Source organism: Pelobates fuscus, chromosome 7 (genome assembly GCF_036172605.1).
Source record: "Pelobates fuscus isolate aPelFus1 chromosome 7, aPelFus1.pri, whole genome shotgun sequence".
Taxonomy (NCBI): Eukaryota; Metazoa; Chordata; class Amphibia; order Anura; family Pelobatidae; genus Pelobates; species Pelobates fuscus.
The window spans coordinates 136,847,081-136,865,757 of record NC_086323.1 but is presented as its reverse complement, the minus strand read 5'-3'; the positions used below and the strand labels follow the sequence as shown (position 1 = coordinate 136,865,757).

General features: G+C 36.7%; 1 protein-coding gene across 2 annotated transcripts in view; it reads left to right on the top strand.

Annotated features, from left to right (window-relative positions):
* The window catches only part of SRGAP3 (SLIT-ROBO Rho GTPase activating protein 3), a 137,496-nt gene extending 121,834 nt beyond the window's left edge, over positions 1–15,662 (top strand). For both annotated transcript variants that reach the window (XM_063426686.1, XM_063426685.1), the window contains exons 14-22: positions 146–223; positions 1,127–1,261; positions 1,504–1,609; positions 7,723–7,950; positions 9,783–9,862; positions 10,458–10,638; positions 10,875–11,024; positions 11,892–12,219; positions 13,660–15,662. In XM_063426686.1, coding sequence (XP_063282756.1) covers positions 146–223; positions 1,127–1,261; positions 1,504–1,609; positions 7,723–7,950; positions 9,783–9,862; positions 10,458–10,638; positions 10,875–11,024; positions 11,892–12,219; positions 13,660–14,076 — 1,703 coding nt within the window. In that variant the 3' untranslated portion in view covers positions 14,077–15,662. The remainder of the gene's footprint in view (positions 1–145; positions 224–1,126; positions 1,262–1,503; positions 1,610–7,722; positions 7,951–9,782; positions 9,863–10,457; positions 10,639–10,874; positions 11,025–11,891; positions 12,220–13,659) is intronic.
* Positions 15,663–18,677: the final 3,015 nt, after the last annotated feature.

Sequence of the window (18,677 nt, the reverse complement as noted above, 5' to 3'; positions counted from 1 at the left end):
GTTAAATTGGCAGGGCTGTGAGGAATTGTGACTGACTCTCAATATATTCAGACACTAGGGTAGAATGGTATTTGTTTTTAATGTGAGCTCACTGTACCTCTGTACAGCATTTTGCTGCATGCTGATCCTCTTTGTCTGTTTACAGGTCTACAGCAACAGGGGATATTTAGAGTTCCAGGCTCCCAAGTGGAAGTCAACGATATTAAGAATTCTTTTGAACGAGGTAAATGACATCTGATTTAACTTTCTAACAATTGGATACTGTTACCAAAGATGAACTTTGGTTTGGTAACTGATTACAAGTTCTCCTGCTGATACTCATGGCACAATAGCTATTTAATTAAACAAGAGGTACATTTGTCTCAACTTTGAGAGCCTCTGGTCTGGAGCAAGATTCTATAACATGACTTTCAAATCTTCAGGCAGGTTGAGCATTGTGGGAAATGTAGTTCTCAAACATATGTAGTGCCAAAGTTAGCCATCACTAATGTACATCATTCCAAGGCTTACTTCAAAATGGCATGAACCTCCATTCAAATATCATTACATCTAAGGGTAATTCATAAAGTGAGAATTCAAAGTGATATCAAAGTAGATTTAAGGCCAAAATAGCTGAAGTGGAAACGTTCTCTAAGTCAGTTCTGCTTTCAGTTCTGCTACTTTGGCCTAAACTTAGAAATTCTCGTTGAATTCACTCAGAATTCTTACTTCAGTGAATAACCGTGCTTGTTTTTCCCATCTCGACTAATATCCCATCAATTATACCATGCAATAGCTTAACATGAAGTATGGTAATATTAGGCTGAATGATTGATTAGACAGCTATATGCCTCCTGTGACAAACAAGTGATTTGTAATGAATGTGTTTCATTTTTAGACACTGTAGAACAAAGTGGGTACTTGTTTCTAGAAATGCTGTTAATAACCCTAATCTTAATGATGAGCACAGCAGGGTGGATTCAGCATTTAGTGAAACGTATTTAAAGGGGAAGCTTCAATCCAGAATAGAGTGTTTCCCATAGATTAAATATAGAATAAAAATCAATAATTGCAAATAAATGTTTTCTCCCTTTTCTGTCTATCTGATCGGTATTCCTAACCCCCTTTCCTGCTGTCATTAAATCAGGAGAGGACCCCTTAGTGGAGGATCATACTGAGCGGGATATTAATTCCGTGGCTGGTGTGTTGAAACTGTATTTCCGAGGACTGGAGAATCCACTCTTTCCCAAGGAAAGGTTTCTAGACTTGATTTCTACAATCAGTGAGTATTACTAGGGGTAGTATGTATACTTCCCAGCATTCCAATGAATATCTAGATCTGTCCTACACAACTCTTTTTTTTTTTTGGAGGGTAATAAACTTTTTTTTGTTTCTGTAAGTAAGTGAATCGTTACTATGGGTATCTAGCATGTCTGTGATCCCCGAAGACAGAAGTTGGTCAGTTCTGGTTTAGGGTGTTAACAACATGAGTGTGAACGTTTTTCTCTGTTCATTTTGTTCCAGAGATAGAGAGTTCTACTGAGAGGGTCCATCAGCTACGTCAGATCCTCATCACCTTGCCCAGATCTGTCCTGGTTGTCATGAGATACCTCTTTGCATTTCTGAACCAGTAAGTGTTAAATGTCATTTATTTGTTATCATGTTGGGCTAGGGTGCTGCTTCAAGACTGACAAAGCATCATGGGAACGGTAGTGTTGCAACAGCTGTGGATCTACCTTTTGGCCACCACTATTTTATTCTTTAGGGTTAGTTGTACAAGCGTTTCCATGAGAAAAGTGCCACAATTGTGATATCATTAGTGTATGTTTCCATGTATGTAAACGATATCGCCAATAAGTACCGAAATGGATAACCTGATTAGTTAAGAATTTGGTCATAGACAATGTAAAAATTATGCACGCAAGTGACATTTTGCATCCATAGTCTGCTACCAACCAGGAACTTCTTTCTTCTCACTGTTTTTGTGAACCACTGTGAACACACACAGTGAGAGAGGACCTTCTTGAACGATAATCATAATTCAAACATCATGAAAATAGTTCTTTCAAGAGGGCAGGGCTTGAGCTCCCCGGAGAAAACCTATCACTAAGCCTAATAATGAACAAAACTATTTTATTTTTTGGGAAAAACTCTTATAATTCTCCTGAGAAACACACTGTCAAGTGTTTGGTCTGCATTAAACGAGATCAAGCAGGCATTGCCCATGCTAGATTTCTCTTTGGACTAAGTAAATACTTGAGACAGGGTAGACGGCTGATCCTCTGCCTGGTTTGGACCGGCGGGGATATCTCGGTCCACACTGGTGAACTCTTATGGCCTACTCTAAGAGGCTTTTGCAATTACAAGCAATTTGGAGAATTGAGGCCAACTCCTCTAGATGGGCGAAGTTAATATCTTGAGTAATTAATACTTCACGCATATCCTGAGCCAAGGTCTCTCAGATCCGGTCTGCTGGTCGACGACGCATGGCAGCATTTTTTCCATACATCCTCCGCAGTACAGTGCGAGGGAGGAGATGCAAGTGGACGGCACAGCCTGCACATAATCGCCAAAGGTGCAGATTCAAGCCTTGCCTCAATTTGCCAAGCTGCAAACGAACTGGGGCCATATCCCCATGCACAGCTATCCCAGTCAGAGGGTTCCAGCGCTGCATTGCTGGGTGCATAAGAAAAGAGGATCTCAAGTACCAGGTCCAGACGCTGGTCACTATTGGATTCCAGGGAGCATTGTGCTGGATTGTATTAAATCTTGGGGCCAGTAGCACGACTCCCTCAGATTGGCTGTACTCCAGTTTTCTAGTGGCAGTGGCTCTCCCTCTGCAGGCATCGGCTCAGTGGGCCACAAACCCTCTCTACAGCAATGCTTAGTTTGATTAGTTAATTATATATATATATATATATATATATATTTTTTTATTAATACGCTCACATAGAATATATGCTGTAATTTACTCTTGCTACCCACGGCAATTTTCTCCTGATAGTTTGGTAATCCAGCTCTCACTAAATACCCTACTAAATTCTGCCTATGTCTACTAGAGTAGTGCCTCTATGAATCTCATATATTACCATGTGTGTTTACGCAGAAGTAATAGTTTATTCTCACATGGCTCTTGCTTTTGAAACATTTAACTCGACAGTTTACATAATATGATTTAGGCAGTGTCCATTTGTATGCAGTATAATTTGCTATGGGTTACTTGCTATGGCTGACATATTGTTCTGCTGTATACATGATCTTATTGAAACGTATTATCTTTTGTGCCTCAATAAAAAATTTTTAAAAAAAAAAAAACTTTCGCATTCTATGCTGATTTAGTGATAATCCATACTGTTGTTTTTACCAATATGTAGTCATTAAAATCCCTGCATTAGTACTACAAATCAGCATGATCATTTCCAGTAAGGATTATACTTTATTATGCTTATTCAATGCTGAAAGCCTTACAATTCGCATTTAAGTGAATAATCCTGCATGTATATCTTTGCTTTCCAACCAATTATTATTCCCAATTATTTTTCCAGCCGGGGGGGGAATAAAACTGCAGTAATTGCACCTTATTATTTTTTTCCATCCTAGAATTCTCACTATTTACACAGCTGCAAGCGAGGGAAATGGTCTTTACTGCTGGTGTATTTTACTATTCATCCTGCAGTTGCAGGTGAATCATGAATTTTTACATTTTTTTAGTCAATCTATTTTTATTGAGGCACTTTTATAACAGACACTGTTTTTGTAATAGTGGCAGAGAAGCAATATGGTAAAACATAAACACAACATATTCACTGAAAATAGCTTCGCTAACACATAATAAAATGTGTTTAATGCTAGGTGACAAAAGGGCGCTAAAGGGTATTCAAGCCTCTTTGAAATGAAATAAAGACCGACAATCTCAAGAAGATGTAACTCCACGTTTTAAGAAAGCGTAGGAAAACCTGTAGCAGTCATTGCACTAGGTGCAGTATTTAGACGATCTGTATGAAAACCGCATGATAGCAAATAAAACAAACATGCAAAACAAGAATACAGAGGCACAATTCAGAGCACAGATATCACAACATAGTGGAACAAGCGATTGCATAGGCTTGAACTGATTGTTAAATGATCGTGTTAGTGAAATAACACCAATTAGTGAAAAAGACTAATTAACCATGTAAAAGAAAATAAACCCTCTCTACAGCAATGCTTAGTTTGATTAGTTAATTATATATATATATATATATATTTTTTTTTTTATTAATACGCTCACATAGAATATATGCTGTAATTTACTCTTGCTACCCACGGCAATTTTCTCCTGATAGTTTGGTAATCCAGCTCTCACTAAATACCCTACTAAATTCTGCCTATGTCTACTAGAGTAGTGCCTCTATGAATCTCATATATTACCATGTGTGTTTACGCAGAAGTAATAGTTTATTCTCACATGGCTCTTGCTTTTGAAACATTTAACTCGACAGTTTACATAATATGATTTAGGCAGTGTCCATTTGTATGCAGTATAATTTGCTATGGGTTACTTGCTATGGCTGACATATTGTTCTGCTGTATACATGATCTTATTGAAACGTATTATCTTTTGTGCCTCAATAAAAAATTTAAAAAAAAAAAAAAACTTTCGCATTCTATGCTGATTTAGTGATAATCCATACTGTTGTTTTTACCAATATGTAGTCATTAAAATCCCTGCATTAGTACTACAAATCAGCATGATCATTTCCAGTAAGGATTATACTTTATTATGCTTATTCAATGCTGAAAGCCTTACAATTCGCATTTAAGTGAATAATCCTGCATGTATATCTTTGCTTTCCAACCAATTATTATTCCCAATTATTTTTCCAGCCGGGGGGGGAATAAAACTGCAGTAATTGCACCTTATTATTTTTTTCCATCCTAGAATTCTCACTATTTACACAGCTGCAAGCGAGGGAAATGGTCTTTACTGCTGGTGTATTTTACTATTCATCCTGCAGTTGCAGGTGAATCATGAATTTTTAAATTTTTTTAGTCAATCTATTTTTATTGAGGCACTTTTATAACAGACACTGTTTTTGTAATAGTGGCAGAGAAGCAATATGGTAAAACATAAACACAACATATTCACTGAAAATAGCTTCGCTAACACATAATAAAATGTGTTTAATGCTAGGTGACAAAAGGGCGCTAAAGGGTATTCAAGCCTCTTTGAAATGAAATAAAGACCGACAATCTCAAGAAGATGTAACTCCACGTTTTAAGAAAGCGTAGGAAAACCTGTAGCAGTCATTGCACTAGGTGCAGTATTTAGACGATCTGTATGAAAACCGCATGATAGCAAATAAAACAAACATGCAAAACAAGAATACAGAGGCACAATTCAGAGCACAGATATCACAACATAGTGGAACAAGCGATTGCATAGGCTTGAACTGATTGTTAAATGATCGTGTTAGTGAAATAACACCAATTAGTGAAAAAGACTAATTAACCATGTAAAAGAAAATAAACCCTCTCTACAGCAATGCTTAGTTTGATTAGTTAATTATATATATATATATATATATTTTTTTTTATTAATACGCTCACATAGAATATATGCTGTAATTTACTCTTGCTACCCACGGCAATTTTCTCCTGATAGTTTGGTAATCCAGCTCTCACTAAATACCCTACTAAATTCTGCCTATGTCTACTAGAGTAGTGCCTCTATGAATCTCATATATTACCATGTGTGTTTACGCAGAAGTAATAGTTTATTCTCACATGGCTCTTGCTTTTGAAACATTTAACTCGACAGTTTACATAATATGATTTAGGCAGTGTCCATTTGTATGCAGTATAATTTGCTATGGGTTACTTGCTATGGCTGACATATTGTTCTGCTGTATACATGATCTTATTGAAACGTATTATCTTTTGTGCCTCAATAAAAAATTTTTAAAAAAAAAAAAACTTTCGCATTCTATGCTGATTTAGTGATAATCCATACTGTTGTTTTTACCAATATGTAGTCATTAAAATCCCTGCATTAGTACTACAAATCAGCATGATCATTTCCAGTAAGGATTATACTTTATTATGCTTATTCAATGCTGAAAGCCTTACAATTCGCATTTAAGTGAATAATCCTGCATGTATATCTTTGCTTTCCAACCAATTATTATTCCCAATTATTTTTCCAGCCGGGGGGGGAATAAAACTGCAGTAATTGCACCTTATTATTTTTTTCCATCCTAGAATTCTCACTATTTACACAGCTGCAAGCGAGGGAAATGGTCTTTACTGCTGGTGTATTTTACTATTCATCCTGCAGTTGCAGGTGAATCATGAATTTTTAAATTTTTTTAGTCAATCTATTTTTATTGAGGCACTTTTATAACAGACACTGTTTTTGTAATAGTGGCAGAGAAGCAATATGGTAAAACATAAACACAACATATTCACTGAAAATAGCTTCGCTAACACATAATAAAATGTGTTTAATGCTAGGTGACAAAAGGGCGCTAAAGGGTATTCAAGCCTCTTTGAAATGAAATAAAGACCGACAATCTCAAGAAGATGTAACTCCACGTTTTAAGAAAGCGTAGGAAAACCTGTAGCAGTCATTGCACTAGGTGCAGTATTTAGACGATCTGTATGAAAACCGCATGATAGCAAATAAAACAAACATGCAAAACAAGAATACAGAGGCACAATTCAGAGCACAGATATCACAACATAGTGGAACAAGCGATTGCATAGGCTTGAACTGATTGTTAAATGATCGTGTTAGTGAAATAACACCAATTAGTGAAAAAGACTAATTAACCATGTAAAAGAAAATAAATCAAAACGTTGCAAAGGGTTCTTCTGTAGACAAATTGACTGAATTAAGCCTATCACAGTGCTTATTCCTGATATGTATTGATATTGCTGGATGGTATTGTGTAATATCTGCTTGAGCCATCCCTCCGGTAGGGGCCAGTGACCATTATTTAGTGCTAACCTGCTTGAACATTGTTTCACACTGAATGAAGGGACAGTTCCAGAAGACTCCAGGCACTATAACCAATTCAATAAGAGGAAATTGTGTTGTGTCTACAGTGTCCCTTTTAAAAAATAAAGGTTATAATGATGTATGCACATGTGTCTGCACACTATAAAAGGCAGCACACACCTAGACAAGCATGCTTTTATAGTAGATAAAGCATACAAAATTCACTGCACTTCATTTGAAATGAATGTTATAGCCCACATGGTTTTGAAAAACAGCTGATTTAAGTAAAAATAATGGTGATTTTGTTAGTGTACGGTCATACATTGCATAAGTCTGCCACAACACAAGTTTCAAAATTGGTGTACATTGGCGTTGTGGTAGTCTTATGCAATATATGATCATATACTGTGATTAAATCTAAAATATTTTTTTAATTTAAGCCAGGTGATTTCGTGGTCTAAGATGATACCTCTTGGCTCTTGTAACCTCTTGGCTACAAATGTGTTGCTTGGCTTTTTATACATTTATAAAAACATTTAAAAGAATCATGGGAAATAGTCGGTGTCGAGTCTGTTTTAGCAACCTAAGTGTTTCATACAATCTACCACTTACTGATAAGATTATGCAAGTCATATGTGTTTTGTAAAATGTTATTTTACACAAAAAGCACAAAAGAAATAAACTTTTACCAAAGCTTGTCCTTCATATTAAGTGTTAATTTTAATATTTGTCATTGAACACTAACTCAGTATGGTGTGTTGCAGTTTGTCCCAATATAGTGATGAAAACATGATGGATCCTTACAATTTGGCTATATGTTTTGGTCCAACGTTGATGCCTATACCAGACGGACAGGATCCCGTGTCCTGCCAGGCTCATGTCAACGAGGTCATCAAGAGTATCATCGTGAACCATGAAGCCATCTTCCCTACACATCGTGAGCTGGATGGTCCGGTCTACGAGAAGTGTATGACTGGAGGCGAGGAGTACTGGTAAATATAAAACTAGATGTATCTAAAACTAAATGGTTAACCAAAGTACTCAATTTTTGAAGTGTGATTAATAAATATGTAAACTGGAAACGTTTGCCAAATAAATCTTCCCTTTATCTGATAGGAATTCCTTTAATGATGTATCACCTCTAAATATATTCCAGTGTCTATTTATAATGTATTGGGCTTCCTAGTTTCTGATTGACCTAAAAAACAGAATGATAAATGGAACCTTCTGCAATCTCTAGGAAACAGCTAATTTATATGTTTTTTGTTTGTTTCTGATTTCTCCGATTACAGCTAACAATTGTCCTTTCCTTTGCTTAATTTATTTTGGTCGTGCATTTTTATTCTATTGTGATTACTATACCCCCAAGCAAACTATCGTTACCGTGCTCATTGGCTCTGAAAGCATATGTCAAAAGCAATATGTCTGTTTGTTTTTTTTTTGTTTTTTTACAGTTTCTCTTTTTTTTAGAACATCTATTTGTGTACATTCAAATTCATTTCATTCATACTTTCCTATAAAGCAAATAAGAAACAGAGATAAGCATGAATATATTTATATATAGAATTTCCTTCTGCGAAAAGGCTGTGTTATCATTTATTTTATAGACTTGTAAGGGAAAGTTTCCTATCGGAAATGTGAATTGCAACTTTCCAGGATTTTCAATATTATTTAATTTGCTCCTATATTTAACAAATATGCATTTGTAAAATGTGAAAACTAAAATTAAGTGTAGTAGATACCACTCTGTCTGCTGTGGACTCCTTCTCAATCATTGCTTTACCCTCCACCAATCCACCTTGTGCCCTACTTTAAAAAATATAATGAATTGTTGTCAGTGACCAGTATCTAATAGTGCTAGGAGGTACACACAATAATATATTTCAATGAAGGTAGAAAGTATTGACAAAAATGAGTTAGTCCAAACAGGTGTAATACGAAGTATCTGCTAAAGCAGATATCAATATCCACAAAGTCTTTAACTTCCCAGCTGAGAGTTAATATGTGTGTAGCTCTTGGAGTTTTTAGAAGTCCAGTACTGAAGTGTCAGTCTGGGGTCTCTGTGTGTAGCTGTTTTGTTCAAAAGCTCTCCAGTGAAACCAGACACATAGAAAAAAGAAAGAAGAAGAAAAAAAAAACAGGAAACCAAATATATTGATGGTAATCAAAATGTATTATATTAATAGTAGATAGTAAAAATCGTTAGCAAAATAAAATTATTCAGTACACAAATGGATAGCTCCCCCTGGCTTTGATAATTAAAAGTTTTGCCGGCCTTACTCAGTGTCTCGACGTCCTGATGGCCCTGGAGTGTAAGATGAGGGTGGTGAGTTTGAGACCTTTGTTCTCCAGTGTGGGCGAAGGATAAGAGTCGTTGGCAAACGACTCCTATTACTCTTATAATCATAATAATTTTAGTTTGTTAATTGTTTTTACTAATCCTGTGTCAAATTGATTAGTTAAAAAAAAAATCCATATCTAGGTCAAAATATATAATTGGCATAATAAGATAATATACAAATGTAGCCTACATGTATCAGTTCACCATAATACATTGTTAAGTGAATATACATTAGATTAGTCTCTGGTTCAGACAATCAATTCCTGCATTTCTGTTCAATGACAAATTCGGGGACCCAGCATCATGGGAAACGTAGTTCTGACACACGTCAGCTGAAGCTTAGCTTTCCGTGACTAAATATAGAAAATGTAATGATTGCTTTTTTCATGAATGGGCTGAATGAAAACCCTTTTTTCAATATGGAAGCAGCAGTTTTGCAAGCAGTGGTTATGACACTAATTTGTCCTTTTATTTTCATTATAGTGATAGCCCTCACAGTGAACCAGGCGCTATCGATGAAGTTGACCATGACAATGGGACTGAGCCTCACACGAGTGATGAAGGTTAGTAATTACAGTGGGCATAGCCACCATATGTTTGTATAATCCCATAATGTTTAACTTGTGTTGCTCTTTTTTATTTTTTTCTGATATAATTACTATTGGAAAATTTAAGATATTTTATAATAAACAGTATTAAATGGGATATAAGGGGTACAGAAAGGAAATGGGTTAAAAAACAAAAAACCTATATTCAAAGCAATACGATGAACATTGTAAATATTCCTATAATAATTACGTACAAATTGTATTGTTACAAAGTCAATAAAATGTTATTAACAGGTAATAGGTCGTGAGTATAGAAAATATAACTTTTTAATATGGTCTAATCTGTTTTTTAATGTATACCACAGAGAAAAGTGTGTGTTTTGGAAGTTTGCAGACAGACAGTAGCACATTCAGAACCAGAGACTGAGTAGTCCATCTGTCTGTGCTAGGACAGTGGACTTTTGAAGCACAAAAACAACTTTAACATTTTTTTGCATATGTTATGGTTCAAAGAACTCCACTGCCGCTGTCATCCTTCGGACTTTGGCTAATAGCTGCATCAGTTTGCACAAACAGTTAATTATGATGTTTTCATTTCTCCTGTTTATAGAGGTGGAGCAGATTGAAGCCATTGCTAAGTTTGATTACATGGGACGGACACCTCGTGAGCTGTCCTTTAAGAAAGGGGCTTCACTACTTTTATATCACCGGGCATCTGAAGACTGGTGGGAAGGACGCCACAATGGAGTAGATGGATTGATACCACATCAGTACATTGTAGTGCAGGATTTGTGAGTCATTTGGACATTCAAACTCTTATCAGTGTGTGCTGTGGTCGTGTGGCCCCTACATTATGACCGCATGTCCCGGCATCATTAATCTCCTCATTTACACCAAAGTGATGCCATCTCCATGATCACCTGACCCATCCATTCTCATCACATGATCATTCCATCTGGTGGCTATATATCTTTTATGTTTGACAGGGTCTCTTTTTTTGGCCCTGACCTTTTGCCTTTTTCCTTAGGGATGATGCATTCTCAGACAGCCTTAGCCAAAAGGCAGACAGTGAAGCTAGTAGTGGGCCTCTACTGGATGATAAAGCCTCCTCCAAAAATGATATCCAGTCCCCCACAGAACACCTGCATGAGTACAGTTTCTCTGGAGTTCTGGGCAGGTAACAGATGGGTGTGATGGGTAAAGAGACAGGATATATTGAGAAAGGTCTGTAGGCAATATTGTGATGCTAGATAGAGGGTAATCCTAATCTTTATGTAGTGTTTGTTTGTGAGACCTTTATTTTTATTTTATTCAATTATTTTTTTGTATTTGTTTGTTTATTATTTACTTGTTTGCTTTTTTAAAAAAAAGTTTGTGTTTATAGGTTTAATGCAGCATTTGTTTTTATTTTGTAAATTAATTTTTTTCAAATATAAATATTACATTCTGGAAAAATAACTTTTTGATTTTTTTGTTGTTGTTGTTATTAGATTTCTAATTTCTTTGTCTACTTTGAAAACATGTTCAAATTGTATCTTATTACTGTCTGCTGTGGGTCTATTCCCAAACATACATATGTTGAGTTACACTGAATATTGATTACGTTCTGATGACACTCTGCTATTTCCAAGCTCAGTTGGGAAACTTCAAACTTGTTTCATTACAAGAAAGGGGACATGTCAGCTGTAAAACTATCAAAAGAGACCAAGGTATACTTTTATTATAAGAAAATAAATTCCACAAGACAAGATGATAGATGGGGTCCTGAAAATTACTAGCCTTTGTTATTCCTGATGGTCAATTCCAGGACCTCTGCTGGCTGTTGTTTCAGGAATTAATTAATTAGTGATGAATTTAGGTCCATCAGATTGACTGAGCCAATTGTTTTAAAACAGAAATACCATAAACCTCCATGGAAAAATATCACTTTATTTATTTACATTTTACCGTCCAAGTTATCTCTTTGATTTTAAATGTCTATGGGTTCCACACCAATCATCCTCTAAGTTTACATTTCTTAATTTCATTGACCTTTCTTATTTAGGGTGAGACTGAGATCCGACGGAGCAGCTATTCCCCGCAGAAGGAGTGGGGGGGACAACCACAGTCCACCTCGACCCTTAGGTCCCTGCATTGATACGCCTCCTCGGGCTGCTGCCTGTCCCAGCAGTCCTCACAAGCTATCCTTGAGCAGAGGGCGGGTGGACAGTCCTGAGAAGCGCAGGATGGCGACGTTTGGAAGTGCAGGAAGCATCAATTACCCAGAGAGGAAGGGTCTTAATGATTGCATGTCCCTGCGTTCTGTGACTGGAGGCACCAGGCATAGCAGTCTGGGAGACCACAAATCTCTCGAAACAGAAGCTTTGGCCGAGGTATGACATTTCCACTAAACCACTCCATGCTTAATGGCAATAGCAGAAATAAATATAAGTCCTAAAGTGACCCGACTGTAAACAACAAACTCAAAAATATTACAAACTGTATACATTGCTTTTGTTAAATTCAAATTTTATTTTTGTTTTGGTTGAGGAACATGTATAACAATCTGTAAGTGATAGATAAACTACTTATAATTCTGTCCAGTTGCTAGGAAAAAACAATTCTTCATGCTTACATTACCCCCACCACACCACTGTTACAAGTGTTTTTTTAAAAATTCCTTTCAGAATGGTTGGACACATAGCTCACACAGAGATTAAGGTAAAAAAAAAACTCATGATATATAGAGCCCTTTAAAAAAACACTCAAGATCCATCTTCTAAATTTTGCATTCAAAGTTTTTGAAACTACCACCTGGCATATATGTTGTACCATTGACTTACTATACCTTCCTATTTTAACTGTATATTTCTCACCATTTCAAGTCACAGTTCCATGTTCATACTCCCCACTACACCTCCCTCACCTCCCGCCACCATCTTGTTGTTACAGTCTTTACACCATATCTGTTTTCCCTCACTGCTGGTATCCTCTTACCACATGTGATTGTAGAATATTGTTTATAAAATATATATACATATGGTTGTAATAGAAGGCTTCACTCACGGATTCCATAAAATTTAACTTTTAATCAGTCTTATTTAAAAAATCAATCAACGTTTCAGTCCTACTTATTTATCTTGATGAAAGTCCTCAAGTAGGACTGAAACGTTGATTGATTTTTTTTAAACAAGACTGATTAAAAAAAACATTTTATGGAATCCGTGAGTACAGCCTTCTATTACAACCATTTTTATGTTTGGAGCCCTGGTAGTGCACCCGGTTTGGAAATTGGAGTCTGAGTGCAAGATACAGTTGCTTATAATATATATATATATATATATATATATATATTATCAGGTACTCTAACAATATGCCTTAACCACCAAGTGTTCAAAATATGTACGTCTATGTATGTACCTAGTGTTAAAAAAAATAAAAGGATATGTATAATTTAGTTCCGATTTTATAATGTATTTGCTTTCTGAATCTATAAATTACAATTTCAAGATGTTGACACATTGAAGAAGGCAAGCTGTGTAAGGTCATGCCCATATCAGTATAAAACTTTCAGAGAGTATAAAAACTTACTTACGAGAATACTATAGGGGCGAGTATTGGTACAGTCTTATGTGTAGTGCTGAACTAATATATCAATCCCTAAACTCCGTTATATATCCACTTTACTAACTAAAGTATCAAAAATCAGGAATGAAGTAGACAACAACAAACCGAAATTAATCTTTTATCTTCATAGGTAAACAAGAAGATTTCCTAAATCAAAAGTTCTACTGTTCTCTGAAATTAATTGTTACATATTATTTATTGTTCAGGATATTGAGAAGACTATGAACACAGCCCTAAATGAACTGCGAGAACTTGAGAGACAGAATACGGCCAAGCAAGCCCCCGATGTGGTGCTGGATACATTAGAGCCCATGAAGAACCCTGTTCTTGGGTCAGCAAATTCTGAGCCAGTCAGCCCTCTGCACACCATTATGATACGGGACCCTGATGCAGCCATGAGGAGAAGTAATTCGTCAAACACTGAGATGATGACCACCTTTAAACCTGCCCTGTCTGCTCGTCTTGCAGGAGCTCAACTAAGACCACCACCTGTAAGACCAGCCAGACCCATGGTCCAGCACAGATCTAGTAGTAGCAGCAGCTCTGGTGTAGGAAGCCCAGCACTTACTCCAACTGAGAAAGTGTTCCCTAGTAACCCTTCAGAAAAGTCAGGGACCATGTAACTGCTTCAGACTCCACACTTTGCCCAGTTCTCAGTTTATCATGGTGCAAGTATAGTGTATGCACAGCAGCTGAAAGCTGACTTAGGATCCAACCTTTTACTAGGAGAGCCTCCAGTGTTTACACTAAAGAGCCTGTGCCATAAATGTTAATGTCCCCTTAATCTTGTCTTAACTAGAGATCTCTTCCCGATATGTCACATCAGATCTCCTAAAAAATGTCACAACTGATTTCTTTTTCTAGGAAACATCTCACACTTGATCTGCCTGTAAACCTGTAGATAGACATCTCAAACTGGATCTACCCATAGACAGATCTACCCATAGACAACTGGATCTTCTTAAACTGAGCTCTTACAGCAAATCATAGAAAACATATCAGAGTTGCTGCACATTAGCAAAGCATACTACAATTAGGTGATATATTGGGATATTGCAAGCTGGACTCTTCTATGGTGAGAAAGTATGCTCCAGCTTAATGGTTTTCTCTGAAACGTTATCTGATCGTTAGACTTCCTATTTATCACACATTACCACATTGCCAGAAAGATCTCCCTGCTGATTGACATCTCAAACTAGATCTTAAAGTAAAAATGTTTCACTGGATATGTTCACAGTCTGACATCTTTACTGGCTCTCCCTGGTGACAAGCCTAGTACACTGGATATCCTTGTATCTAAAATGTTCTCATCTCAATAAGCAAACTTACCTGTTCTCATCAAAGGCAAATATTCCATTCCACATGCAAACATCTTAAAATGGAGTATAACGTTGAGAAATTCCCTTAAAAGGTTCTTGACGTAGGCAAAGTTCTCACGCCAGTCATTGGCATGTACAAAGATCTAGCATGCATCCCTCCGCCGTATTGTATTTATATGGGAAATCTTCTCATACCACGTTTCCTTCAAAGGCAAACTGCTTACACCAGAATTATTTTTTTGGCATTATGGCTTCACAATTCTTTCACACATTTCTTGAGATCTCCATCCTGTCCATCCGTTGCATATGTGATCTCACAACTTGCTACTCTATGCAGACTTCTCATGTGGGATCACTGTGCTGTGGAACATGTGATCTCGGAGACATCACGTCTGCTCTTCATTTGGCCTTAAAGTGCACTGAGACTCTGAACCAATTAATCTAGATCTAGTGCAATGTTTCAGGTTTTGACTTTTATTTTTTATTTTCCGTCAATGAACCTAAACCTGGGTCTCCCTATATGGAACATTCGGAGGTGATGACCGTCACTGATACCCATGCAATCTTTCTAGACAGCTCTGCAGTATCAAGAATGCCAGTGAATGGAGCAGGGCTAGAGGTCTTTTTTGAAAAGAAGTATAGTTCGTTCTTCTGTGCTAGTCGTGTGCAGCTGCTGAACCAGGGGTGATAGTGAAGTGACTTCCCTAGACCTTGCATCAAGAAAAATATTTACGTTTCTAACGTATTTGCCCATAAATACAACATTGAGCAGAGTATCAATATCAAGGGAGGGCTGAGGGATGCTTTCTGTTTCTCATTCCAACGGGAATATGTAATTTTGTACAGCATTATTCATGTTAACCCTGTGTAGACCAGAAGCCTGTGTGTGTGTGTATGTATGTATATATATATATATATATATATATTATATATATGGGCATACACGGTTACTTGTGTGTTATATAGTAGTTGAACCCATAGTGGATAATGTAAATAACATTTCAACTTCTGAAAAGGGTGTTTGCACTGTCATCCCTGTCACTGGAATGGAATTGTGTGTGTTTGTGTAAAACCGTAACTGTGAATTGTGTATGTGAGAAAATAATGCCATTAAATAAGAGTGGATTAAGATATCACAGGGCACTAGCAGATTAATGGCTTGGGATCCATCTATATTCTTTATATACAAAAGGCCAAACAAATTCATGGCTCTAGGTCCCATCTGACGTCACCTGTGTAAGGTTGCCTTATGGCTAACCCTGCTCTGCATTGAAGTGGTTCTGGATACCGCATAAGTGTAGCCAGAGCTTGATATGACATTATTATCCTCTAACAAACACTAAACAATTTTATATTACATGATTATTATTTGTTTTATTGTTTTTGCTCAACCACTAGAATGACAGAGATTGTTCACACAGATACATATATACACATAGTTGCTTCTTTTTTAATTCACACAGGATGGGGCCAAAAGTAATGAACACAGCTGTGATTCTTGGCTTTTGCAGGAGTATGAGTCCCGTCATGCTTAGGCAGCCAATGACATTTATGTCCCAATGCTGCAGTGAGATTGATGGTCCCCGTGTTTCACAGTGCCACATCATCATGCAGTACTGTTCTTGTGGAAAACACAATCTGCCCATTGAAGTAACAGGCATATTGTGTGTGTGTCTTTATGGGCTGGGATTTAAATTCTTCTAGTCACAAATTCAGCTCAGTGTGAGTAGCTATACTTGATGATATACTGTCTTTACAATGTTTTTTTTTTTTTTTTTTATCATTCTTTATCTATAACGTGCAAAGGAATAACATTGCTTGATGCGCCACAACAGCTGCAGCAAACAGAAACATAATACGTATTTGACTGAATTATGGCATTCGCATAAGTTGCACATTTTTAAATTGTATATCATGTTAGAGTACAGGCTAGACAGGATATGTTTTGATTAACTGGGAAGTTGCTAGACTTCGCTTGGTCGTAGGCGGGTGATAAAAGTGGCAAGTCAAATAAGGCAGGCGTAAATACATCTTAAAGGTACATATTAACATGTCAGTGGTATTGCTTATTACAGGCAGCGTGTTAGGTTACGTTTAAACATGTTAGGAGTATCGCACATTTGTGATAGCCAAACGAGAATAAAAATAAGAATATATATATGTAAGATACCATGCCCAAACAGTGCTAAAGCACATAAATTACATTTCCGGCTAAGATGTGGTGAATAAGGAGCTGAGAATGAGCTGAATTAACAGTGGGGATTATGTATTCAGCCTTCTAAACAAGCTGTGCTATTGGGCAAGTGGGTCGTCTTTACAATGTTTATTGGTTTTATACTATGTGGTCCATCAACAATGTAACAGGAGCCTGAGCAGTTAATGTGCCACCGTGGTAACAGTTGAATATACCCTAAATAAATCCATTATGTGGGGTGTTTAAAAGGAACATGTTCTCATATTCCATCAAAGATGAACTGTACAAATAGCTACACATGGTCTAGATTCTAGAATAATCCCAAAGGCTTCTTTGTTGAGTAGAGTCCATTATTACACACATGAAAATAATGCAAATAGACGTTCCCTTGAAATAAACTGTAATCATTTTATATTACTTTTGAAATTTAAAATGAGTGCATGTGATCGAGCCTCTGTGTGTATGATTTTGTAATACATACATAGTAAATACCCATGCCTTTTCATTGTCATTCCTGTCTTATTCTTGCTCTGTGGGGGCAGCCATCTTTAAGTCTTTGTCAGAAGCAGAACATTTCTAACCAATGAGCAATAACCAGAGGCAGTGCATGTTCATGATTTTAGTTGCCATCAAATGGAATGGGTTCTCTGGTCGAATAAGGAAGAATCAAAGAAAATAAGTATTTACTTGTATTTTTCATTTCAAAATAATACACAAAGAGGCTATAAATTATCATTTGTATTACTTCTCACTCATACATATGCTGAATTATAAACATCAATGTACAGGCAGAGATTTCTAAACAGGCAGAGCTGGAGCAGAAAAAAAAGGTAAGGTGTCCTTGACCCACTCACAAGGTTTTGACAAACATCTGTACTGTGCCTTGTATGTCTGCCGCTGGTCACAATGTTACTCTGTGCATTGTGTGTCTGTTATAGGTCAAAATGTTATAATGTACATCATATGCCTGAAATAGGTCACATTTTTACCCCATGCTCTGTATGTATGCTGTTTGTCAGATTTTTACCCCATGCTTTGTATGTATGCTGTTTGTCACATTTTTACCCCATGCTTTGTATGTATGCTGTTTGTCACATTTATACCCCATGCTTTGTATGTATGCTGTTTGTCACATTTATACCCCATGCTTTGTATGTATGCTGTTTGTCACATTTATACCCCATGCTTTGTATGTATGCTGTTTGTCACATTTATACCCCATGCTTTGTATGTATGCTGTTTGTCACATTTATACCCCATGCTTTGTATGTATGCTGTTTGTCACATTTATACCCCATGCTTTGTGTGTATGCTGTTTGTCACATTTTTACCCCATGCTTTGTATGTATGCTGTTTGTCACATTTTTACCCCATGCTTTGTATGTATGCTGTTTGTCACATTTATACCCCATGCTTTGTATGTATGCTGTTTGTCACATTTATACCCCATGCTTTGTATGTATGCTGTTTGTCACATTTATACCCCATGCTTTGTATGTATGCTGTTTGTCACATTTATACCCCATGCTCTGTATGTATGCTGTTTGTCACATTTATACCCCATGCTTTGTATGTATGCTGTTTGTCACATTTATACCCCATGCTTTGTATGTATGCTGTTTGTCACATTTATACCCCATGCTTTGTGTGTATGCTGTTTGTCACATTTTTACCCCATGCTTTGTATGTATGCTGTTTGTCACATTTATAC